This window comes from Staurois parvus, unplaced genomic scaffold, assembly GCF_062004578.1.
Source record: "Staurois parvus isolate SC_StPar_1 unplaced genomic scaffold, SC_StPar_1.0 ptg001234l, whole genome shotgun sequence".
In the NCBI taxonomy this organism is placed as follows: Eukaryota; Metazoa; Chordata; class Amphibia; order Anura; family Ranidae; genus Staurois; species Staurois parvus.
This window is the reverse complement of record NW_028319030.1, coordinates 14,141-39,974: the sequence shown is the minus strand read 5'-3', so window position 1 is coordinate 39,974 and position 25,834 is coordinate 14,141. Positions and strand designations below refer to the sequence as shown.

General features: G+C 44.0%; 1 protein-coding gene across 1 annotated transcript; it reads right to left on the bottom strand.

The window, feature by feature from the left end:
• Positions 1-1,647: 1,647 nt before the first annotated feature.
• LOC149437971 (uncharacterized) lies at positions 1,648-16,229 on the bottom strand. Its single transcript, XM_089660387.1, has 3 exons — positions 16,108-16,229; positions 3,880-3,953; positions 1,648-2,495 (listed from the first exon to the last, which is right to left on the bottom strand). The coding sequence occupies exons 1-3, from the start codon at positions 16,224-16,226 to the stop codon at positions 2,146-2,148; spliced, it is 543 nt and encodes a 180-aa protein (XP_089516513.1). The 5' UTR covers positions 16,227-16,229; the 3' UTR covers positions 1,648-2,145.
• Positions 16,230-25,834: the final 9,605 nt, after the last annotated feature.

The following is a 25,834-nucleotide window of genomic DNA, read 5'->3' as shown; positions in this document are numbered from 1 at the left end:
TGGCTCTATACACCACCACAATGGATTTGAAATGAAACGAACAAGATGTGCTTTAACTGCAGACTGTCAGCTTTAATTTGAGGGTATTTACATCCAAATCAGGTGAACGGTGTAGGAATTGCAACAGTTTGCATATGTGCCTCCCACTTGTTAAGGGACCAAAAGTAATGGGACAGAATAATAATCATAAATCAAACTTTCACTTTTTAATACTTGGTTGCAAATCCTTTGCAGTCAATGACAGCCTGAAGTGTGGAACGCATAGACATCAGCAGACGCTGGGTTTCATCCCTGGTGATGCTCTGCCAGGCCTCTACTGCAACTGTCTTCAGTTCCTGCTTGTTCTTGGGGCATTTTCCCTTCAGTTTTGTCTTCAGCAAGTGAAATGCTCAATCAGATTCAGGTCAGGTGATGGACTTGGCCATTGCATAACATTCCACTTCTTTCCCTTAAAAAACTCTTTGCTTGCTTTTGCAGTCTGCTTTGGGTCATTGTCCATCTGCACTGTGAAGCGTCCAATGAGTTGTGAAGCATTTGGCTGAATATGAGCAGATAATATTCCCGAAACACTTCACAATTCATCCGGCTGCTTCTGTCAGCAGTCACATCATCAATAAATACAAGAGAAGCAGTTCCATTGGCAGCCATACATGCCCACGCCATGACACTACCACCACCATGGTCACTGATGAGGTGGTATGCTTAGGACCATGAGCAGTTCCTTCTCCATACTCTTCTCTTCCCATCACTCTGGTACAAGTTGATGTCGGTCTCATCTGTCCATAGGATGTTGTTCCAGAACTGTGAAGGCTTTTTTACATGTCGTTTGGCAAACTCTAATCTGGCCTTCCTGTGTTTGAGGCTCACCAATGGTTTCCATCTTGTGGTGAACCCTCTGTATTCACTCTGGTGAAGTCTTCTCTTGATTGGTGACTTTGACACACATACACCTACCTCCTGGAGAGTGTTCTTGATCTGGCCAACTGTTGTGAAGGGTGTTTTCTTCACCAGGGAAAGAATTCTTCGCTCATCCACCACAGTTGTTTTCCGTGGTCTTCCGGGTCTTTTGGTGTTGCTGAGCTCACCGGTGCGTTCCTTCTTTTTAAGAATGTTCCAAACAGTTGTTTTGGCCACGCCTAATGTTTTTGCTATCTCTCTGATGGGTTTGTTTTGTTTTTTCAGCCTAATGATGGCTTCACTGATAGTGACAGCTCTTTGGATCTCATCTTGAGAGTTGACAGCAACAGATTCCAAATGAAAATAGCAGACTTGAAATGAACTCTGGACCTTTTATCTGCTCATTGTAATTGGGATAATGAGGGAATAACACACACCTGGTCATGGAACAGCTGAGAAGCCAATTGTCCCATTACTTTTGGTCCCTTAACACAGGGGAGGGGAATATGCAAACTGTTGTAATTCCTACACCGTTCACCTGATTTGGATGTAAATACCCTCAAATTAAAGCTGACAGTCTGCAGTTAAAGCACATCTTGTTCGTTTCATTTCAAATCCATTGTGGTGGTGTATAGGTGTTTTTTTTTGTTCCAATATATTTTTCAAGGATGGTACATTTTAATATATTCTCTGTCCCTGTGTATTGCTCTATTTTATTACTGATTTAAGAAATGGAATTGGAAAAAGTAACTTGTTTTATTTGTAAAAGCTTTTGTTGCATACTAAGTGGATTTATATCCTTTGTGACTAATGAGGAATACACAGCATTTCAATAGCATTTTTTTAAATTCAGCTTTAAACAAATTTCCATGCAGTGCTGCTAGGTTACATTAGAAAGCAACAACAGACATTTTTTTTTCACACCTCCTTTTTTAGTCCTCCCAGTTTGACGTTTTGTAGGACGCATGCTCAGTTTTGGAGTTTGATATACATTTTTTGCACTTGACATATATTTTAGCACATTTCTAAGCATTTGGGACGTGTATTATTTGCTTTCCGCGCTGTTTAATTTTTGTTTTTATAAATTAGAAAGCAAGTTAAGTGAACAGGAAATCTTAAATTTCACCTCAAAATCAGATTTGATAAAAATTTTTGATGTCTCCTAAATCTGTATCCCATTACGTAACCGTACATCATTGTTGATCATAACGTAATGCCCAGATGTGGTCTCCTTGCTCCATCTGTGACTCACAATATTGAGCACCACGTATTGTCTGCCTCTTGCTGGGCTTGTTGCCTTTCCTGGTTTATCTTTATCTCCATCTCTCTTTCATGTGAAAAATCCAGTAGAAATTTCTTGCGATCAGCCCTCTCTTGTTCGGGATTTCTCAACTCCTCCATGCGGCATGCAACATCCTTCAGAACTTCATAGAGGAACCTCAGGATCTCCTCATGGGTGGCTCGCACTTTATTGTGTTTCTTCTGAGTGTAATTCTCCACCTCGAATATGTAATTTATTCCCATATCCCGGAATATGTGTTTTATTTCAGTCAATCTCCCCGTAGATTTATGTGTCAGAACCACAAATGGTTTGATTCCTGGGAAGAAAAATAGCATTTGGATTTTTCGGGTCCTGCATAGAACTCTGCTGGGCAGAACAACACATTGCATATTCCCCATACAGCCAGCACTGCTCACCAACAATCTGCTTTTACTGAAATGGAAAGGACTGCACCCAATGGAATTACAGGAACAGTCTGCCTCTAATGGATAGCTCACTGCTTTGTAGATGCTGAAAAGTTAAATTAGCTGAAATTTTGTTCTAAATGTTATGGGCTACATTGGTGAGATCTCTGCACTCTCTTCCCGAATCTGTACACCCGCTGTGCCCATTATGAGGGGTTCCTACCATGCCTGTGCTGAGTTCCCGGGTCTGTACACCGGCTGTGCCCATTATGAGGGGTTCCTACCATGCCTATGCTGAGTTCCCGGGTCTGTACCCCCGCTGTGCCCATTATAAGGGGTTCCCACCATCCCCTTGCTGAGTTCCCGGGTCTGTACCCCCGCTGTGCCCATTATGAGGGGTTCCCACCATCCCTGTGCCGAGTTCCCGGGTCTGTACCCCCGCTGTGCCCATTATGAGGGGTTCCTACCATTCCTGTGCTGAGTTCCTGGATCTGTACACCTGCAGTGCCCATTATGAGGGGTTACCACCATCCTTGTGCTGAGGTCCAAAGTCTGTTCATCTGTTTTGCCTATAATGGGGGCTTCTCACCATCCCTACACTGATTTCCTGGGTAAGTATAGCTGATGTGCTCATTATGAGGGGTTCCCAACATCCCTGTGCTGAGTTCCCGGGTTTGTACACCTATTGTGCCAATTATGAGGGGTAATACCATCCTTCTCCTGAGGTCCAAAGTCTGTTCACCTGTGTTGCCCTACACTGATTTCCTGGGTCTGTATACCTGATGTGCCCATTATGAAGGGTTCCCACCATCTCTGTGCTGAGTTTCTGGGTCAGTATGCCTGCTGTGCCAATTATGAGGGGTCCCTACCATCCCTGTGCTGAGTTCCCGAGTCTGTGCACCTGCTGTGCCCATTATGAGGTGTTCCCACCATCCCTGTGCTACATTCCCAGGTCTGTAAACCTGCTGTGCCCATTATGAGGGGTTCAAACTATCCATGTGCAGAGTTCCTGGGTCTGTTCACCTGCTGTGCCTATTATGAGGGGTTCCCACCATCCCTGTGTTGAGTTCCTGAGTCTGTACACCTGCTGTGCCCATTATGAGGGATTCCAACCATTCTTGAGCTGAGCACATGTATCTCTGTAGGAACTTGGTAAAAGCTAGGGACATTCTACTAGAAGCTATTGTATATAATAGTCACTATGCCGGTGTCCAGTTGAGCAGAAACAACACTTCTTGCCTCCTACAAAGAAATCAGACTCTGCCAAGTATATACATGTGAGATATATGTCAGTACCTGTCAGTTCTTCGGCATTCTTCAATATAGTCCTCAGTTCAGGCGTATTGCGTTTCTTAATGATCATTGTCACACTGAAGGAAAGAGATACATTTGTACACTGCAGCAAATATAATAGAAAGAGAAAGGTTACATTTGATTCTTTTTATTGTTTTGTAAATCCCCCATAATAGCCCATTCAGCCTCTCACTGACACCAGCATGTAGGCATGTGGAAGTTGGGGTTTCCCTTTACTTAGTGAATGTTCCTTTAGTAGGTGTTTTTTGGGGTAGTGGCCCCTCCCTCTTCCTTTATGTGGGAGGAGGATCTTGGTAGCTCTCGGCAGGAGGATCAGCAGCAACAGATGGATGTTCCTGTTAGCAGAGAAGAGCTCCCCCTGGAGACCGGGGAAGGATCTTCGGGATCAGAGGAAGCCTAAGGCTTGGATCTTGAGCAGCGCAATGTTTTAACCACTTCCTGTCCGGACATTTCCCCCCCCCCCCCCCTTCCTGACCAGGGCAATTTTCAGCTTTTAGCGCTATCACACTTTGAATGACAATTGCGCGGTCATGCAACACTGTACCGATATTAATTTTTTACCATTTTTTTGAGACAGATAAAGCTTTATTTTGGTGGTATTTATTCACCGCTGGGATTTTAATTTTTTTTGCTATGTAAATGAAAATGTTCAAAATTTTTTAAAAAAGTGTTTTTCTTATAAAATTTTGCAAATAAATAATATTTCATCATAAATCTTGCCCAATATTAATTCCGTTATCTTATTAGTAAAAAAAAAAAAATACGCCAAATTAGTTTATAACCAAAAATTATAATTTTTAAACATTTTTTTTTACATTTTTATATTATTATTTATGTTTTTTTTTTTTTTTTAACATACTGTCACCCTAGCAGTACAGTGTCACCATGATGACACTGTACTACTTGTGGGGGGTGATGAATTTTTTTTTATTTTTTTTTTTACACTGATTGCTTTTACACCCATATAGGATGTAAAAGCAATCATTTCTCTTTCTCTCTGTCTGCATTCTTGTGGCCATTGAGAAATACTGTGTGAGCTGTGATTGGTCAGAGCTTGTCACATGGTACAATGCTGTTGTGAATAGCCTTGTACCATGTGACCTCTGTGATCATTCACAGATTTCACACGTAGTAAGCAATGATGTCACAAGTGACATCTTGCTTACTGCTTTGCATGTGATCACTGATTGGCCAATCAGTGATCACATGATCGGGACCTCATACAGAGGTCCCGTCCGACGATCGGTGTTTTACTGTGTCCGGATTGCGGTGCTGCGCACTCCCAGGGAGCGCGTGTAGCTGGCCAGCTAAGACCGGTCCTAGGTTGTTAATATGGTTCACATATATGTGTATACCAAACCTGCCAATAACCTCAGTACAGTGTATATGTGTATATGTTAAAGCCAAAAGCAGAATCATTGCTGTAATTTATGTCTTTGATTGTTATATGACATTTATATATTCATTGTGTTAGCAGAAGCAGAAAAGGAAAATATGCCTTTAAGAGTTAGTATATAGGTGAGCCAATCACAGACAGCCTCACACTGTACAGAGCCTTAACCAATCCCAGCCAGTTTCACATCTATGCCTGTGTAAAACTCCCTGCTAGGAGTTTCTAGAGACACTTGCTCACCAGACAGAGGAGGAAACAGACAAAGTTCCAGTCAGAGAAGCTTTATGGAGGCAGAGAAGGCCAAATAGGTATTTAATGCACTTGTGTGTTCCTCTGTTGTTTAGCAATGCAGGTAGATTTGTATGTAAAATCTGTTGTGTGTGTTTACTTGTAGTTCCACCGAATCTACCGAGATAAATAATTGAATTAACCCACTGTAATGCGAAATATACAGAACAAAATAAGTTATCGATATAATCCACCGAATCAAACCACTGTAATATGAAAGAAATAAGTCACTGTAAGATAAACAAAACAAGCCATTGTAAGCTGTTATATGAAGAAGATTGAAGTTATTAAAGAAGTTAACTAAAGTATTCGGTGTGCTCTTTAAACCTCCTGCATCCATAGAGCGGCATTGGAGGAATTACAGAGTAAAGTCAATCTAGTCAAACAAAAGAAACAGCAATTGCATAATTTTTCTAATGCCACAGCGCACAAGGCACTGCATAGTGCTGCGCCTGCCACAGTGGAACTATTACCCTCAGAGGTCAAGCAACAGCGCTCCTCAACTGCACAGTAAAGAGTACACTAGAGAAACAGAGCACCATCATATACCGCCACGCGGAGACACCTCAGTGGAACAACAGTACAGGCCATAGCACGTGCGCATTGGTCTGACTGCAGCCGACTCTTAAAGTGGCATAACGGCAAAGGCAAGACAGTCAGAGAAAGAGCGCCAAACCTCCTGCACCCCTAGAGAGAGAAAGAGATGCATGGGGGGAGGGCCAGACTCCAGAGCTAGAGTGCCCGCACCGCTATCCATCAAGAGCCCACGTGTTGCATCCAGAGAGTTCACGATACTAATCGCAAAGTCACCGCAGAGCATCACAAAGTCACTGCAGAGCATCGCAAAGTCACCGCAGAGCATCGAAAGTCTCCGGAGAGCATCGCAAAGTCACCGCAGAGCATTGCAAAGTCACGGCAGAGCATCGCAAGTCACCGCATCAAGAAAAGAAAAGTCTCCTTTAAGACTGACGTTTGTTTCTGCAACCCTCAGATCACGGTATCCTGCTTTTCAATTAAGGTCAGAGCTTTCCTTTATTACTCACTTATGCACATAGGTTTCTGCAAGAGACATTTTTTTGCTCAGAGAATACAGACTTTTAATAAAAAAAAAAAAAAAGAGAAGAGAGACAGTTATAGTATATGACTTTGATGTATTTAAAGTAAAAGTCATTTATTGCCTGCGTTTTGGTGCTATTACATGTAAAGTGAAAGTCATTTATTCTTGCATTTGTTAGTATTCCATTTAAAGTGACAGGTCCGTATTATTCATATTAATTGTTATAGCATTCAGAAATGGCTGAGCCTAGCATTGCCACCCCACTGTTAGCGGATGCAATGATAGATATGGTAGAAGGTGAAGAGCAAGAGAACCTGTCTGAATCTGAAAGGTGCAATGAAACGGTAGTCTCGCCCCAAACAAATATAGCTGAAACAGGTGAACTAAGACGTTCATCACGGGACAGAAAACCGACCCAAAAGGTGCTAGAAAATTTGGAGCAAGAGGCAACACTGAAAGAAAAAATGTTTGCCCGAATGTATGAGAGGTGGAAAGTATACACCATAGACATTCGCAGAAAGCTAAAACAAGAAAGCGGAAAGGAGAATTTGAGTGAAATAATAGAGACGGTAGAAGATTCTGAGTCAGAGCTTATGATAGCATATGTCAACTTGCGGTCGTCCTTGACACCCTCCCAGGATACTGTAAGGAACATGGATACATGTACCGCAGTCACTAGGGATTTAGTGATGCTTATGAGAGAACTATCATCTGCAGCAAATTATGATGAAGTCAAGGCCCGAAAGAGAATGAATGAGCTCTTCATGAAAGACTATGCTAGGTCCTTAGGAGGAACCACAATCTCAAGTCTGACTTCCATCACTAGCAGAAGCGCCAGCCACATAACAGAGTTCTCAAGTACATCAGCCAAAAGAAAGGAATTAGCTGAACAACTCGCTGCCAAACGAGCAGAAGTAGAGATGGAATCTGCCATTGAGGCTCAGCGCCAGGAAATGGAAGCTCAGCGCCAGGAAATGGAAGCTCAGCGCCATAAAATGGAAGCTGAAATGAAAAGTCTGGAAAGGCAGAAGGAAGTTAAGACTATAGAAGCTAGACTCAGAGTGCACGAAGAGGATACGAATCAGGGTAGTCATACAGTTGCAAGAAAAAGTATGTGAACCCCTTGGGATTACGTGGAGTTTTGCATGAATTGGGCATAAAATGTGCTCTGAACGTCATCTAAGTCACAACAATAGAAGAACACAGTCTGCTGAACATAATACTACACAAACATAAGATGTTGCCATGGTTTAATTGCACATAACATGTAAACATTCACAGTGCAGGGAGGAAAAAGTATGTGAAGCCCTAGCTTAATGACTTCTCCCAGAACTAATTGGAGCCAGGAGTGAGCCAACCTTGACTCCAATCAGTGTGATGATATTGGATGTGTTGCTGACAGCTGTCCTGCCCTTAAAAAACACACACCTGTTTTGGGTTTACTGGTTTCAAGAAGCACTGTCTGATGTGAACCATGCCTCGCAGAAAAGAGCTCTCAGAAGACCTACCATCAAGAATTGTTGACTTGCATGAAGCTGGAAAGGGTTACAAAAGTATCTCCAAAAGCCTTGATGTTCATGTGTCCACGGTAAGACAGACTGTCTACAAATGGAGAAAGTTTAGCACTGTTGCTACTCTCCCAAGGCGTGGTCGTCCTGTAAAAATGACTGCAAGAGCACAGCGCAGAATGCTGCATGAGGTAAAGAAGAATCCCAGAGTGTCAGCTAAAGACCTACAGAAATCTCTGGCACATGCTAACATTTTTGTTGACACATCTACAATAAGGAAAACATTAAACAAGAATGGAGTACATGGGAGGACACCACGGAGGAAGCCATTGCTGTCCAAAAAGAAGATTGCAGCACGTTTGAAGTTTGCAAAAGAGCACCTGGATGTTCCACAGCACTACTGGCAAAATATACTGTGGACAGATGACACCAAGATTGAGTTGTTTGGGAAGAACACACAACACTATGTGTGGAGAAAAAAAGGCACAGCACACCAACATCAAAACCTCATCCCCACTGTGAAACATGGCGGAGGGAGCATCATGGTTTGGGGCTGCTTTGCTGCCTCAGGGCCTGGACGGATTGTTGTCATTGATGGGAAAATGAATTCCAGAGTTTATCAAGACATTTTGCAGGAAAACGTATGACCATCTGTCCGCCAACTGAAGCTCCGCAGAGGATGGGGGATGCAACAGGACAATGACCCAAAGCATACAACAAAACAATGGCTGCAACAGCACAGAATACGCCTTCTGGAGTGGCCCAGTCAGAGTCCTGACCTCAACCCCATTGAAATGCTGTGGCATGACCTTAAGAGAGCGATTCACACCAGACATCCCAAGAATATTGCTACACTGAAACAGTTTTGTGAAGAGGAGTGGTCCAAAATGACTCCAGATCGTTGTGCAGGTCTGATCTGCAACTACAGGAAACGTTTGGTTGAGGTTATTGCTGCCAAAGGAGGGTCAACCAGTTATTAAGTCCAAAGGTTCACATACTTTTTCCTCCCTGCACTGTGAATGTTTACATGTTATGTGTAATTAAGCCATGGCAACATCTAATGTTTGTGTAGTATTATGTTCAGCAGACTGTGTTCTTCTATTGTTGTGACTTAGATGACGTTCAGAGCACATTTTATGCCCAATTCATGCAAAACTCCACGTAATCCCAAGGGGTTCACATACTTTTTCTTGCAACTGTAGATCCAAATCAGTGCTAAGTGGAGAAGCTGACTGCTACGTTCTTCCTTACGCCCAGGAAAATGGAAGGAAATCTCCAGCATGTAGTGAAGAAATAAGTCATAGTCCTCCCATCCCTGCTCAGAGAGAAAAGAAGAGAGACTCACCTGATTCAGAACAAAGTGGAAAAAGAGAACCAGATAATTCAACTCCCATATGTCATGGCAGTGGTCACGAGGATGTTACAACTGTTGACCCGACGAAACCTCAGAGAATATTTCTCACTAGACTTCCTGTTCCGGAACCTACTGTATTCTCCGGAGACGCACTGAAGTTTATAGAGTGGAAGGCAAGTTTTGAAATGATCATTGAACATAATTGCTCCCGTCCAGTGGACAAGTTATTCTACCTCCAGCGGTATACTGGCGGAGAAGCAAAAAAGGTTCTTGAAGGTAACTTCTATAGGAAAGATGAAGAAGCCTACAAGCAAGCTTGGGAAAAATTAAATGCAAGATATGGTCATCCCTTCTTAGTACAAAGAGCTTTCAGAGAGAAGTTGATAAACTGGCCTAAAATAGGTCCTAAAGAACACTTCAAGCTCCAAGAGTATGGCGACTTCTTGCAAGCATGCAGCAACGCTATCCCACATGTTCAAGGACTAGAAGTATTGAACGACTATCTAGAAAACCACAGGATGCTAGCCAAGCTACCAGAACAAGTGGCTTCTGGATGGAATCGCTATGTGACTGAACAGTTAGATCACGGCAAAAACTTCCCAAGTTTCAAAGAGTTCTCTGAATTTGTCAATAAGGAAGCACGAATAGCGTGTAATCCAGTAACAGCATCTCATGTCTTAAAACCCTTAGAAGAAAGGCCTGCAAGAGAGATAAGACGCGCAAGAGCAACTAGCTTCGCAACCAACACAGCTACTAAAGGTCCAGATGCCCATGAGAGCAAGTTCAATGTCATTACTGGGATCAGTAAAGAGTCAAAACCAACAAGTCTTCAGACTACCTTCAAGTGTATGTTCTGTGAAGAGAATCACTTCATACATAAGTGCCAACAATTGAAGGAAAGGTCTCCAGATGAAAAGAAAAAGCTTGTGTTTTTTAATCAGCTGTGTTTTGGATGTTTAAGAAAAGGCCATATTACTAAAGAATGCAAGAAAAAGGCCACTTGCAGCGTTTGTAAAGGACGTCATCCTACACCACTACATGAAGAACGTCCAAAGAAAGAGAAATCCTTAATGCCCAAGGACACTGAGGAAGAAAATAAAGCAACAGTATTCTCTTGCAGAGTGAGAAAAAGAGAAATCAATGGCACGTCAATGGTTGTACCAGTGTGTATTTCAAATCCTAAAAGGAAGAACAAGAAGGTATACGCCTATGCGCTACTGGATGCCCAGAGTGACGTCACCTTCATTGATCAAGAAATCTGCAAGAAATTACAAGTGGCCACAGAACCAGTGAAACTCAAACTCACCACAATGACAGGAAGAGACACATTGGTGAACAGTCAAAGAGTCAAAGGACTGAGAGTTAGAGGACTCCACTCAAACTGCATATTAGATCTACCTCCAGCTTATACAAAAGACGACATACCTCTAGATCGAGATCGCATACCTACCTGTGAAACAGCCAACAAATGGGAACACCTATCTGTCATATCTCATGAAATGTCCCCACTGAAGGAATTTGGTGTTGGACTGTTAATAGGCTACTACTGTCCCAAGGCCTTGGTGCCATGAAAGATAATCACAGGAGGAAAGGGTGAACCCTACGCAGTCCAAACTGATCTAGGATGGGGTGTTGTTGGAGGAAAATTACAGATTGCAGATTCAGGACAGGTGACAGGATCGTGTCATAGAATATCTGTCCAAGAGTTACCAACTGTAAGTCCAGCGAAAGTACTCAAAATCCTAGAATCCGATTTCCGACGTAAGTTCTAATGAAAAGAGCATATCCCAACAGGACATAAAGTTTGTACAAGTTCTAGTAGATAATATTCAGCAAAATCAACAAGGTCATCTTGAAATGCCCCTACCTTTTAGAGAACGACCTCATCTGCCAAATAACAGAGATCTTGCCCTGGCAAGATTGAAAAGCTTAATGAAAAGGATGGGAAGAGATCCCAAACTCAAAGACGATTATTTGAATTTCATGAAAGAAATCCTCAAAGAAGGGCACGCAGAGAAAGTTGATGGTCAGCCTAAAAATGGAGAAGTGTGGTACATCCCACATCAAGGTGTCTATCACTCAAAAAAACTGGATAAGATCAGAGTAGTTTTTGATTGCTCAGCAAGGTACAATGATGTTGCATTGAACGATCATCTACTAAAGGGACCAGATCTTACAAACACTGTACCTGGAGTACTCTGTAGATTCAGAAAGTATCCCATAGCAGTCATGTGTGACATTGAAAAGATGTTCCACCAATTTCATGTGAAGGAAGAAGATAGAGACATCCTGAGGTTCCTATGGTGGGAAGACGGAGATACAGATACAGAGCCAGCAGAATACAGGATGAAAGTACACTTGTTTGGAGCAGCATCATCCCCAGGTTGTGCTAATTATGGTATGAAGTATCTGGCCAATCAGAATGAAAAGGATTGTCTATCAGCAGCAAATTTTTTGAAGAAATACTTTTATGTAGATGATGGTCTTATAAGCCTAGAATCCTCAGAATTGGCCATTCAATTGGTGAGAGAGAGCCAAGAGTTATGCGCAAAGGGAAACCTGTGTCTTCACAAATTCATCTCAAACGACAGAAAGGTACTAGAATCCATCAGTGACTCCGAATGTGCATCAACAATGAAGAATGTGGATCTTAACTATGATCCTCTTCCAGTTCAGAATGTACTTGGATTGGGATGGAATGTAGAGAACGAAAATTTTTTCTTTGAAATATCCATGGAAGAGAAAGTTCCAACTAGACGTACCATTCTTTCCACAGTAGCCTCAATATATGATCCATTGGGATTCTTGGCACCAGTAATCCTCAGAGCAAAAGAAATACTGCAACAATTATGCAGACAGAAGTTGGAATGGGACGAACCCATACCTGCAGGCTTGAGGCCAAGGTGGGAGAGTTGGATAAGAGACTTGCAAAATTTGAAAGAAATTCGGATACTCAGATGTTTTGTACCTCCTGATTACGGAAAGTATAAGAAAATAGAACTTCATCACTTTTCAGATGCCAGTAGTCCTGGTTATGGTCAGTGCTCCTACATCAGAGTAATAGGAGAAGAAAAGATACGCTGTGCCCTAGTTATGGGAAAGGCCAGAGTAGCACCCAACAATATTTAGACAATACCAAGACTCGAACTAACGGCAGCCGTCGTTTCAGCATCAGTAAGTCAGTTTCTGAGAGAAGAATTGGAACTGAAAATAGATGAAGAACATTTTTGGACAGACTCACAAGTTGTCCTAGGTTACATAAACAATGAAGCTCGAAGATTCCACACCTTTGTCGCTAACAGAGTTCAAAAAATTTGAAAAACAACAAATCCAGAACATTGGCACTATGTTGACACAAAGCAAAACCCGGCAGATCATGCTTCAAGAGGCCTAAATGTAACAGAACTGAAGAATTCAAACTGGTTCACCGGTTCAGAGTTCCTTTGGGAAAAGGAAATCATACCCATTGAAGGTTATACAGAACTGTCTATGGGTGATCCAGAAGTAAAGGTAGTTCAAACATTGAGCACTGCTGCCAAGTGTCAACATGACATACTTGAACGACTAGCCAGATGTTCAAAGTGGAATACAGTCATAAACATAGTAGCTCGAATTCAACGCTTAGCAAAAGGAATCAGAAAGGAAGAATCGTTGAATGTAGAGGAAAGAGTGAATGCTGAAGAAACGGTTATAAGACTCATTCATCAAAGATTCTACAGTGAAGAATTGAAGAGACTTAGTCAAGAACCTAAGAGACTTCCAAACAACCACCCATAGTACAAGCTCAATCTTATTCTGCAGGATGGTATACTGAAGGTGGGAGGGAGGCTGGAAAATGCGTCGCTACCTAACAGAGTTAAGCATCCAGCAATTCTACCCAAAAATTCTATCTTCACAAGATTGATTATCAATCACTACCACAACAAATCCTTGCATCAGGGAAGAAGCTTTACTCAAAGCTGTTTGAGAGAAGGTGGTTACTGGATAGTGAAAGGAAGCAAAGTTATAGCGAAGTACATAAACAAATGTGTAATCTGTAGGAAGACACGTAGACCTACAGAATGGCTGATCTACCAGCTGATCGTGTAAACCCATCACCACCATTTCTTTATAGCGGAATGGATTGCTTCGGCCCATTTATCACCAAACAAAACCGCAAGGAGTACAAGAGATATGGATTTATATTTACGTGTCTAAGCTTCAGAGCAATTCACCTGAAAATGTTGGAAGATATGTCAACCGACGCCTTTATCAACGCCTTAAGATGTTTCATAGCCATTAGAGGTACTGTCAGAGAACTTAGATCTGACCAAGGATCTAATTTTGTTGGAGCAAAGAACGAATTGAACAAGGCTCTCAAAGATCAATAAAGAAAAAGTAACTGAGTACTTGTTAGAGAAACAGTGTGATATTCACATGAACGCTCCACATGCAAGCCATACAGGCGGAGTCTGGGAGAGGCAAATCAGAACTGTAAGAAACGTACTAAGTTCAGTGTTGAAAAAGAACGCTTTTAGGAGTCTGAGGAGTCCCGGCGGCCATCCTGATTTGGTCAGTATTACTCTTTTATACCCATCTGGAAATCCAGATGTATAACACCAGATGGACTCTTAGGGTACCTAGAAGATCCACAGCAGCTGGTCCACAGTGTATTTTACATCCAGAAGAGGGAGCTCATTCACCTAGGCTGCCCATTCACTGATCCTTATCGTGCTGCATACCACTACACCCAAGGCTGATGATCCACCTGCGAGGGATGTACCATGTGCATTGCTGATTACCTGGATTGCTGGTCATATACGTGCGCATTTTTAATGCGTGGTCGGTGAGTGCGCATTTCTTCTATACGGTTCCAGTCACCTATTTTGCATAAGGAAGATTCTCACTCCATTTTCCTCTTCTGTTTTTGATGTTTATGAAGATTGCATGAACTTAATGATACATATCACAGCGCTGCACTTCATTTATGTATGATTTATGATACAAGGTTTTGGTGATTCCTTTGAGTGTTCTAGCAGCTGACTATATGAGCGCTCGCTTTATATCTTTAGATATCTTGAGAAGTTGCAAGCCTTAAGCTATCCCTCCTCGTCAGGAACCTTTCTCTGCCACTAGCTCTGTCTCTACTAAATGGGGTACCTGTCTCTACTCTGCCAGCTTGCTAAATGCGTGCCAAACCTGGCAGCCAGAGTCTTAAAAAAGTGCTGCCTGGCTCAAGATGGCTGCTAGAGTCACATAGGGCATCAGCATCCAATTGGATCTTTTCTTCAGTGACCCAGGAAACCATAGAGGAACCGTGTTCCTCCTGACTTCCTCTCCAACTGAGTCAAAAAAATAGAAAAGATTGAAGTTTTGTTTAGTTTTTAATGATCACTGGAGGATCAGGAGAATGTGCAATAATTTGTGATTGGTCTGAATAATTTATGTGGAGCTGTTGGACCTTCTGGGAGTCGCATAATTTGGACATCAAGCATCTGTGATTCATGAATTGTATGATTCTCTGGAGAGCAAATAAATCTACATCCATATGTAGCACTACCCCCATAGAAGCCACTCAGAAATATTTATTTTTAGGTGGGTCCCCCTATAGTCCTGCTTCTCCAGACCTTCAACACCTCCCACACAGACATGCATCCATAATCAGAAATCTAGTCATTAAGAATTTGTTTTAATGGGGGATTCGAACTTGGATAGGGTATACGAGTGTACAGGATGCCCAATGGATTGAAACTTGAGGACAGCTTTCCTGAACTATATACATCTACATCTTTAAGGCTTCAATGAACACAGTTGGAGTGCCTGCCAGCACCTCCAGATGACAAAGTTTCACTTGTCCTGAGCAGCGGACCCAGATCCTGTTCCCTTAAAAGGGTAGACAGTAACTAGCAAGGGGGCTAATCTGGTTTCCCACCAGAGTGCTCCTTTCCCAATCCACCCATGGGGGATTCAGGTGTACTCACTCAGGTTACTCTCCTGTACAGCATGTGGATGTCTGCAGTTACCAGGCTTGTGAGCTGTATGGCTCCCTCCTGTTATACAGGTGATCCTTTTCTGTAGGGACCAGCGAGTCTTGAGTTTTATCCATCCTCAGCACATAACTCTCAGGGAGGCCCCATCCCAGAAGACCTCCTGGCTGCTTCACAGCACTCTGATCTCTTCCATCTTCCACCTGACCATCATGCTCCAACACCACCTCTTCCTTCAACTCCTCCTGACTGAGCAGGCTCCATCACCTTTTAAGTAGTCCAGCCCCTTTCCAAACTCCTGTTGGGAATTGGCTGGGGTCCATAAAGAGATGCAGCCCTCTACTCTTAAAAACTTCCCACTGCCTCCAATGCCCTCCCAGAGAACCTCAGGCCAGGGGGAAATTCTAGAGAGGCCTTTCAGCCCTGACCCACTTTTGATCCCTCTGGCTATTAAACCTGAGCTGCTAACAGCTCCTGACTAGCCATTTAAGGATCTAACTTCCCCTAATGTAACTAGGAGGGTGTTATACATATGTTTAGCTGAATGAAATAAATATGCCTTCTAGCAATTTTCTCAGCCGATTGGCAGCTTGACTCAGTTTTCTTCTGTGCTCATCCCATAAGGGTGACCATTCTTCTCTTACCTGTAAATGAAAACGGGGACAATGAAATCTTTGTAGTTTGGGGTCTTATCATTGTTCACTATCCAAGTCATTATTTCACTGTAATTTTCTGGCCAGTTGACCTGCTGGTCCACAGGCATCAAATTTCCTGCAAAACAAGTCAAGAGGTCAGTGCAGAGAACTTACACCAAATCTTGGCGTTTTCTTCTACAAAGTACAGAAATAAAAAAAAAAAACATTTTTTGCTTAGTTTTTGTTATAGAATTTTGCAAATAGATATTTTTTCTTCATAAATATACGCCAAAATGTATTCTGCTACATTTTTGGGGTAAAAATAACCCAAAACAGTTTATATTATTAGATATAAGGCGGTGGTGCAGTGCTTAAAATTGTAGACAACAAATTAATAGCATGAAAAACGCACATACCTGATGGGTGCAATTCCGCCTAAAAGAATTTAAACTATGGTGATAATAACAAAGTGACCATATATAACTTTTAAAACCATATGATGGTAAAACCAACTAAAAAATATTGATGCCAAACGCATAAACAGAAACGCACATCACATATAGGTATGAAATAGATGCGTTGATAACATGTACAAAACATACATTATATAGATAAGTGCATGGAGATGTCTTGGAAATTCGCTTTAACGAATTTCTCCTTACCGTGAGTACTCGCAGTTGGATGCGCAGAAATCCCCCATAAAGCTGTGCGAATCTCGCTTACCACGACTGCAGCTAAACTACACGATTCCTGCCCATCCAAATACTTTGGTTCTGTTGAATTTGTGGGTGATGGAGCTCCGTTACCCTGGAATGATCACACGACACTCTAAGGCTGGTTGCAACTCACATAAGGGCTGATTTTAGGCTCAGCTCTCTGTTTTATTAAGAATACACACATGCCCCCCACATGAATAAAGTCAATCCCTCCCACCGAACAATACAATGGGGATTGCTTATACAGAGGATGTACATTCCAATTGGAGCATAGCCTTTGCTATTATCTATCACTGGTCCTCCCCCATGAACCTTCTGAGGTCAGCAGACTTCCTCCCCTTCCCCCCTATGAGCCATCTGAGGTCATATTTCCTGTCCTACTATCTTCTATTGGTATGTACATTCTCTGTACAAGCACTCTCTAAAAATATCAGTCTGTACCTGGATGGGCCCGATACGATCTTTATTAAAACACATCCATCCCAGATACAGTTTCAAGTTGGTAATGGGTTGTAAGATATGCATAAGCCTACACGTGGAGTTCACACCGCTTGCGCATTGCGTTATGAAGCCCACGTGGTACCATGCTGCTGATATGTGGATACAGGCCCACGGTCTACTGACAGCGGCATTCGCATGGAATGCCGTGGTGGTATACACGCCGGTCTATAAGCGCAGATCTGCCATCTCATCCATTACCAAGCCGAGTACTGTAATACATACATTGTACATGCGCATGGCCCAATTGCAGCCTTCAGAGCTTTAATTAAGCCACACGAGAGACATATGAATAACACGAATACATGACACATTTAAAGTTCGACCAACAATACAAAATTTCCATGACATTCCCTCCTGTTTTATCATATTCTCCTCGTGTCCCTTCTTGATCTTCTTCAGCTTGATGGGTGTAGTCTCAAACTTCAAAGAGTTCCTGTAGTTGTCCCTGAGAATAAAGCTCCACGGGGTACCTGAAACAACAAGACCCGACGCAGACTCGACGCAAACAGGCTTGATTGAAGCGATGATCCTCAAGAGCGTTGGAACCTTCACTACAGGAAGGCTCTTGCAAAAACCACAAACAGACTTGTGGTATGAATAAAGCTTGTGATCCCACGGTGGTCTGGGGAGATCCAGCAATAGATTCTCAAATTGCCCCTGCAGACGGGGCCACACAAGGCTGGTCTCGACCCAGACAGTTTTCCAAATCGCAGACACAAACAATGATGAGGCTTGAAGCTTGCTTGAAGGTCTTGGAGAATGTGGTCTTCAGAGAGATAAATTAGAGGGAAGCCAGGACGTAATCTGTAGAGAAGGTGGATGGTTGGTGAGGTCTTCCTCCGATCAGTGGTTGGAGTGGGATCCCAGGAGCGGGCATGGAGATGTGGTCGTCTGCCCGAGCTTGGTTTACATGGTCAATGAGGCAACAGGAACATCTCACCGCGGCATATAAAAGGCAGATGAAAAAGAGAAGCATCAGGACATACACTCCCACTTCCTTCAACCAAGATCCGATGGAGAACAGGAAATCTCCCAATCCTCCCAAACCTTTGAACGGATTCCAACCCTCACTAACTATAGCTCTAGCTTTTCCCTGTAGTTCACTAACTTTGTCCATATGGGCCTGGACCTTGTCATCGGTGTCTTCTATCCAAGTACAACAATCCTCTCCGATGAACTCACAGAACCCCCCTTTGGCGGCTAAAAGATAATCAAGGGCCATCTTCTCCTGAAGCACTAAAATTCCCATCTGCCGTTGTTCTTGGGCAATTTCTCTGACAGCCTCTACGGTCTCGTTAAACATACTATCCACGATGACAGAAAAATTGTTCAGGCGCTTCATAAGTTCTATTCCCCAACCTGTCCATGAGGGGAACCAAGCCCATGCTTGGTCGCCCTCAGAGAACAGCTCCCTGCGAACTCTCCCTGCCATCCTTACCTTCTTGTGGACCATCAACTCTTCATGATCCATCACTACATAGGATGCTGGGACTAGCTTTATGAGGGCACACGAACCTTTCGCGTTCTGGGGAAATGTTCTATAGGCTGCCGAACCACACAGAAAATAGTATGGACCTGTCAGAGCAGAGCAGGAGGAGTTCCTCGTTCGGCCTCTGGCACTGAGCAACAGTTGCACAGACTGGGGGATTGCTCCCTCAGTCTGCACATCACATCCGTCCTTCCAACACACGTGGTCTGGTCGGTCAGTGTGGTTACTCAGAAGGGAAGTCTGGTTAGTCAGATTGACAGTTATACCTCCCTCACAGGTGGTAGTCCCAACAAACTTGTTACCTGTGCCAAAGCTGATGTTAAAGCACACCTGAGGGCTGCCTAGCTGCCCAGTTACCCATAATGGACTGACGAGGGTCCTACAGGAGCTAGAGCTAATATTGGTGCTAAAACTGATGTTACCTGCTAAAAATGTGTCATTAAGTTCTACCGACAAATGTCTACGTGGGGGCTGACCAGGGGTCTCTTGCTTTTTCATGCCGACGCGGATGTCATATAGGGCATGAACAGCGGCCATTGCGGACATGTGATGACTGGGTGGGGGCTTAGAGCATACCCAACAGTTGATTTTGTTGGCGGTTCTGGCTAAACGCAGATGCATTTTAAATAAAAGGTTGGGGTATCTGCCGTCTTTTCCTCCGTTCACACACATGTAAGACATACAAACAAAAAGAAAAAGGAAAATGACACCCCTCATTCTCTGGTGTAGCTGAAAAGCTTCTTGCAGTGGCTTGCGTGCACCCAGTTGTCTCGTCCCTCGAGCTTGAGTGAGGTAGGTGTCGTCAGCTGGACTTGGTATGGTCCGGTGAACCGTGGCTCGAGTCCGGTTCTTTGATGTTTCTTTAGGACGACCCAATCACCTGGCTCAATAGAAAGAACACCTGTTATTGCATTTGGATCGGGGAGCGATTCGCGAACCCGATGGTGTATCTTCTGCAGCTCCCGTTGCAGAGATTGCACATAACCTGTAAGCTGTGAATGCAAAAACGACAACTGTTGAGGAAAGTACAACCCTGTTTTGGGAGGTCCCCCAAACAACACCTCGTAGGGTGACAGCCCATGTGGTTGCCGAGGGGCATTCCGGATGGAATAGAGGGCAATGGGGAGACACTCAGGCCAAGGTTTTTTTGTATCGGCCATAATTTTGGAGATCCTGTTTTTAAGGATTCCGTTGAGACGTTCAACCTTACCGCTACTCTCGGGGTGATACGGGGTGTGTCGTCGCTGACTCCAGTTCCACCAAAGAAATGCAGTCGTGTCCTTTGGAAGAGAGGTTAGTAGTGGACAAAGAAGACATGTTAGCAGAAGAGGTGTTAGTATTGTTAGTCGTGTTGCAAAATTCAGCACTGTCATTGCTGTCCTCCCCCCTTCTCATCTTCCGACACAGGAAGAAGAGAAGCTGGGTTAAGAATAGTGCATCGTTTGATAGTGAGGTTAGTAGGGGTTAGGAGGGCTTTCCCCTGAGAGGGGTACCTTGCCTTGGATGTCCTGTTTTCGCAAGACCGTTCTTGCTGCACTGGTGTCGGTGAGGCAAGGGAGGGGATATTTTAATTCCTCTAGAAAAAGATGGATCTGGGCCGACACCGATTTGTCAACTTCCTATGAGAATTCATAGGAGTTACTTACCATGTGGTCACAGGGGCGGAGGACTCATCAGGAATGAACTGCCACCGACCTTTAGGTAATTGGGGACAGCTCCTCCTCATGTGCCCCGTTTGGTGGCACTGGAAGCACCTGGGTGGGGGCCTATCCTTCCTGTGACCCAGATCCCTTGGTTTTTCGTGTGGGGTCTGGGACATAAGAACTTTGGCCTTGTCCTGTTTTCTTCTATCCATTTCCCTCTCTATTGCCGCAAGAGTGGAAAGGATAGCAGGGATAGACATCTCATTATATTCGGGTCGGGCCAGAACCAGCCTTTCCCGAATTTTAGTATCGATGCCTTCCAAAAATTTGGCCCGCAACAGAATGTGCGTCGCGGTCACCTTTACCCCTTCAGTTGGAGCATCAGGTCCAACTTTCAGATCCGCATCCAGTGCCGTCTGCTTGAGACGGCGCCAGAAGCAGGCGCTTTCCTCATTAGGACCCTGGGGGAGCTTCATCATGTCTGTAGTAGAGGTAGCACCATACATTTCTGGAAGCTTTGCCTTTAGCTGTGTACAGAACTCTTTGCCCCCTGAAGTCATCTCCTCATGAGTGGTTATAGAGCACCCTGCAATCACTGTACTGGCCACTTCCATCCCCACCTTACCCAGCAGGATCTGCGCACAATCTGACCCGCTCATACCATAGCTGAACTGGTTTTGTCCAAACATTCGAGCAAATCCTCTCGGATTGACTCGATAGTCCGGGAGCTCAGCCAGAATAGTGCGGATCTCTGCCGGGGTGAAGGGGACATGCCAAACTACCCGTTCCCCTAAAGTCCATTTCCCCTGTGCATTGGGAGGACCTTCAAATTGCTGCACCCTGACTGGATAGGCCTCGGTCCGGGAAGAGTGCAAGGGCTGGCCCAGCTTCATCGGTGGGCTTAGATTAACCACCTCGCTTACTGCACCTTCAGGTTTGAGGTCCCTCAGATCAGGGTATAGCTGGGGGGCAGGGGTCTGATCAGTGGTTCGTAGCGCTTTGATGCAATCCGCCCTGTTTCTTAACCGGGTGTCTATTCCCCTTGATTCACAGATAGTCTGCAAATCGGTTGTTGAGTAGGCTTCATAGTTGGAAACAGAAGGAGCTGGGGTGAAGCAGGGAGAAGGGAGAGGTAGAGGCAGAGGCTGAGGCATAGATACAGAAGACACAGAAGGTACGTCAAGAGTGACATCACTAACAGAAGAGACAGGTGCAGTTATACTTATCTCAGCCACTGTTGGTTGTTCGGGAACCCCAGCAGACCCTGATCCTGCCTGCCTTAGTAGAGTCAGTCCTGAAAGAGCTTCCTCCACCTCTGACACTGGATCCTCCTGTTTTATTCCCTCTGGAGGCCAGGTATACATCACCTGGTTCTTCCGGACAGACACCAGTTTATGTATGCCCTGCTTCCCTAATCGGATTGACCTGTGAAGCCATAGCTGTGCGATCTCTAGTTCTGACGCCTGCATCCGTGGTCCAAATTCAGAGATGAATTTTTCCCACCTCCATGCGTCAAATGTACCTTCCCGGGGAATTTCCCATCTGGTACCCTTCGACCATTTATTCCACCTTTTGAGGGGTTCTGTAGACTCCCCCCCCCAAACTCACCTTCATCAGTTGTGCAGCTGTCCTTACCCTGAAGAGGGCTGGTTCCCCCTCTCTCTTCATGGACTGACTACTGCCCATCGTGACTAGTCACTGGTATATATCCCGCGTCCGGGTACCTGTTTACCCCCTGGAGCACTCGGTGGGATCCTACCGAGAGGCCTGATTCCACCACTTTCCCAGCACAGCGTAATTTATGTGATTCTTATCGATCACCCGAAGCGCATCAAGTGGCGGTCAGACTGAGAGCACACCTCCCACTCCCACAGCGCAATTTATGTGATCCTGACCACCCGAAGTGTTTGTGGTAACCAGGCTAAGCGTTACACTTCCCTGGACCGCCCACTCGCACAGCGCAATTTATGTGGTTCTCATCACCCACTGTGTTTGGCAGGCCACACCGCACAATGATGAAAGTGGCTTTTCTCTCCCTACACACAGTAGCTAACACAAGTCAAAACAAAAAGAGGGGTTCTTGGATGTTACTTAGGGGTCACTGGTTGCCCGAAAACCTGCTAACTGACCTTTAGGAAATTTGTTTAAAGAAAAAACTTTCCTAATACACACAGAAAAACCCCTTTTTAAACCTGAAAAACCGTTAAAAAGGACAAAGTAGATCCTTATGAAAAACACAGGACATTTCACAGTAAAACAATTACACCGAGGTAAACCGAAAAACTGCGCCAAAAGTAACCTTGTTGCTGACGCAAAAATCACTCCTATCAGCGCCGCTAAACGATCTGCGCTACACACGCAATCTTCGCTGCAACCACCTAAATCCGTTTACACAAAAAGTCTGCTGGATGCGAAACACGCAACGCAGCAGCTTTAAAACAAACCCGCTTTACAATAAGGAACTACTTTTAACAGGAAAAACACAAGAAAAACATAATCACTATACAAGAAATCTATGTGCAAAAACCCAGACTTCACCGCGCTCACTAAATGTGGAACACGTGAAGGGAAAACTCGCTTAACACACTTTAAATTGGCTGGCAATACGCAAATTTAAAGCTAAAAGCAAACAACTTAAACTGTAAAAATTTGGATTAAAAACACAAAATGGGTCAAATGCATATAGGAAACTTCATGCACATTGCATAGAGATTACTGCACATGTGGTAGTCAACAAAATGGCCACCAACAGGTAAAGCACATGTGGTAGTCAACAAAATGGCCACCAACAGGGGAAGCACATGTGGTAGTCAACAAAATGGCCACCAACAGGGGAAGCACATGGGAACACTAGCCTCAAAATTGCCTCTAACCTCTTACATAAAACAGACTTTTAGACAGAACATACACTGGACAATTACACAACAATATGAAGTACACATACAACACAATTTGGGCACAATCACAGAACGGACATAAAACACCAACATATCACACTAACATGCACATGTAACAGAAAGGACCCCCTGCTGCATGCTTGCTGGGAGCAGTAGTACCACAAAACATTGCACAGACTACATACACACAAAGGTCTTACAACAGTTAACAATTAACCTAAACCTTTCAGCACTGTAATAATTACCTCACGTGGAGGGGGGTAGAGCAATCACCACAGTACCTACAACCCGCAAATACTTACCTAACACTATGCAACAACTTTTACCCGCTAAAACATATACCCGTTTAATTTTTGGTTGGAAGATTTTTAAACTTGACCAAATCCAGCCAACCAAACCCCCCCTCTGCTGCTCTCCGCAGAGACAAACCCTTGTCTTTCACCCACAAATCAAGATTTTAGGACAAAACTAGGTCCTTGCTAAGCGGTAATTCTTGTTAGCTAACAGAGAGTGAAATCAGCCACACGAACGCACAAAAAGCGATCCTCTTAATGGCAGAGAGACCTGAAATGTGCCGGCATACTTTTTGCTAGTTCATGATGGCTATTCCCCCCCTCGTACTTGGTTAGCTATCCCAGAATACGCGTTAGTATCCACCAGGCTCGCCAAACTGTCTTGGAAATTCGCTTTAACGAATTTCTCCTTACCGTGAGTACTCGCAGTTGGATGCGCAGAAATCCCCCATAAAGCTGTGCGAATCTCGCTTACCACGACTGCAGCTAAACTACACGATTCCTGCCCATCCAACTACTTTAGCTTCTGTTGAAATGTGGGTGATTGGAGCTCCTTATACCTGGAAATGATCACACGACACCTTCAGGTTGATGGTTGAATTCACATAAGGGCCGGCTTCAGACTCAGCCCTCGGTTTTATTACAAATACACACATGCCCCCCACATGAATAAAGTCAATCCCCTCCCACCGAACAATGCAATGGGGAGTGCCTATACACAGGATGTACATTCCGATTGGAGCATAGTCTTTCCTATTATCTATCACTGGTCCTCCCCCATGAGCCTTCTGAGGTCAGCAGACTTCCTCCCCTTCCCCCCCATGAGCCTTCTGAGGTCATATTTCCCAGCTCCTAGCAGTATGTCCATTCCCTGTACAAGCATCCCCTAGGAACATCAGTCTGTACCTGGATGGGCCCGATACGATCTTTATTAAAACACATCCATCCGGATACAGTTCAGGTCGGTAATGGGTTGTAAGATATGCATAAGCCTACACGCGGAGTTCGTACCGCTTGCGCCTTGCGTTATGAAGTCCATGTGGTACTATGCTGCTGATATGTGGATACAGGCCCGCGGTCTACTGCCAGCGGCATTCGCATCGAATGGTGGTATACACGCCGGTCTATAAGCGCAGATCCGCCATCTCATCCATTACCGAGCTGAGTACTCTAATACATACATTGTACATGCGCATGGCCCAATTGCAGCCTTCAGAGCTTTAATTAAGCCACACGAGAGACATATGAATAACAAGAATATATGACACATTTAAAGTTCAACCAACAATACAAAATTTCCATGACAAAACTCATTACAGTTTCTTTAAACTTTCAATACATTTTTCTATATTTTTCAGGAAATTTGCTGCCGCTAAACCAGAAGGTGGAATGGGTTGAGGACTTTAATAAAAATGTGGACAGAGTAATGACTGAATTCTATAATGAGGACAGTTTCCATGATCTAATTGTCCCGGTTCTTATACACAGGTAAGAACTAAAAATGTACTATGGGGTGTTTGTGACAGAGATAAAGTGTTACTGAACCCACAACAGTTCAATCAGTCTGTAGATGCAGCAAAGCATGCTGGTTATACTCACTGTGAAACCTAAGGGGTTAATCCTCCGCATTGTGTAAAAAGGCTATTTAAACCTGTCTTCTCTGTGACATCCCTTGTTCAAGTGACTGCCTCTTATCTCCTGATAAGACAGACTGACCCGTAGGCATTTTGCACATGCTCAGTTTGGTGTGTATTGCTAGAGAGGTTTTTTCTTTTCCTTGGGAGAGTGCATGTGATCAGCACAGAGCTAATCAGCACTGTCCAGACAGAGGTCAGTGGTGCTGCATCCTCCTAGATCAGAAAGAAAACTCCTCCTACATGCTTTAACCCGTGCTCTGCTGGAAAATGATAAAAGCCACAAGACTGCTATATACTGCTGATGAGAAAAGGTATTTAGCAGTTTATATTTACTAAAATAATTGCATTTCCGTGTTCTGTGTACTGTGGGAGAGCGGATATAGTGAATGCAGGGTCCGGGGAGAGCGGATATAGTGAATGCGGGGTCCGGGGAGAGCGGATATAGTGAATGCGGGGTCCGGGGAGAGCGGATATAGTGAATGCGGGGTCCGAGGAGAGCGGATATAGTGAATGCGGGGTCCGGGGAGAGCGGATATAGTGAATGCAGGGTCCGGGGAGAG

Coding starts and splice junctions, on each gene's coding strand:
- LOC149437971 (XM_089660387.1), bottom strand. CDS start 16,226: ATGCCTGTGGACCAGCAGGTCAACTGGCCAGAAAATTACAGTGAAATA. Junction 3,954..16,107: donor GTCCCCGTTTTCATTTACAG/GTAAGAGAAGAA, acceptor TCTTTCCTTCAG/TGTGACAATGATCATTAAGA. Junction 2,496..3,879: donor GAATGCCGAAGAACTGACAG/GTACTGACATAT, acceptor TTTTCTTCCCAG/GAATCAAACCATTTGTGGTT.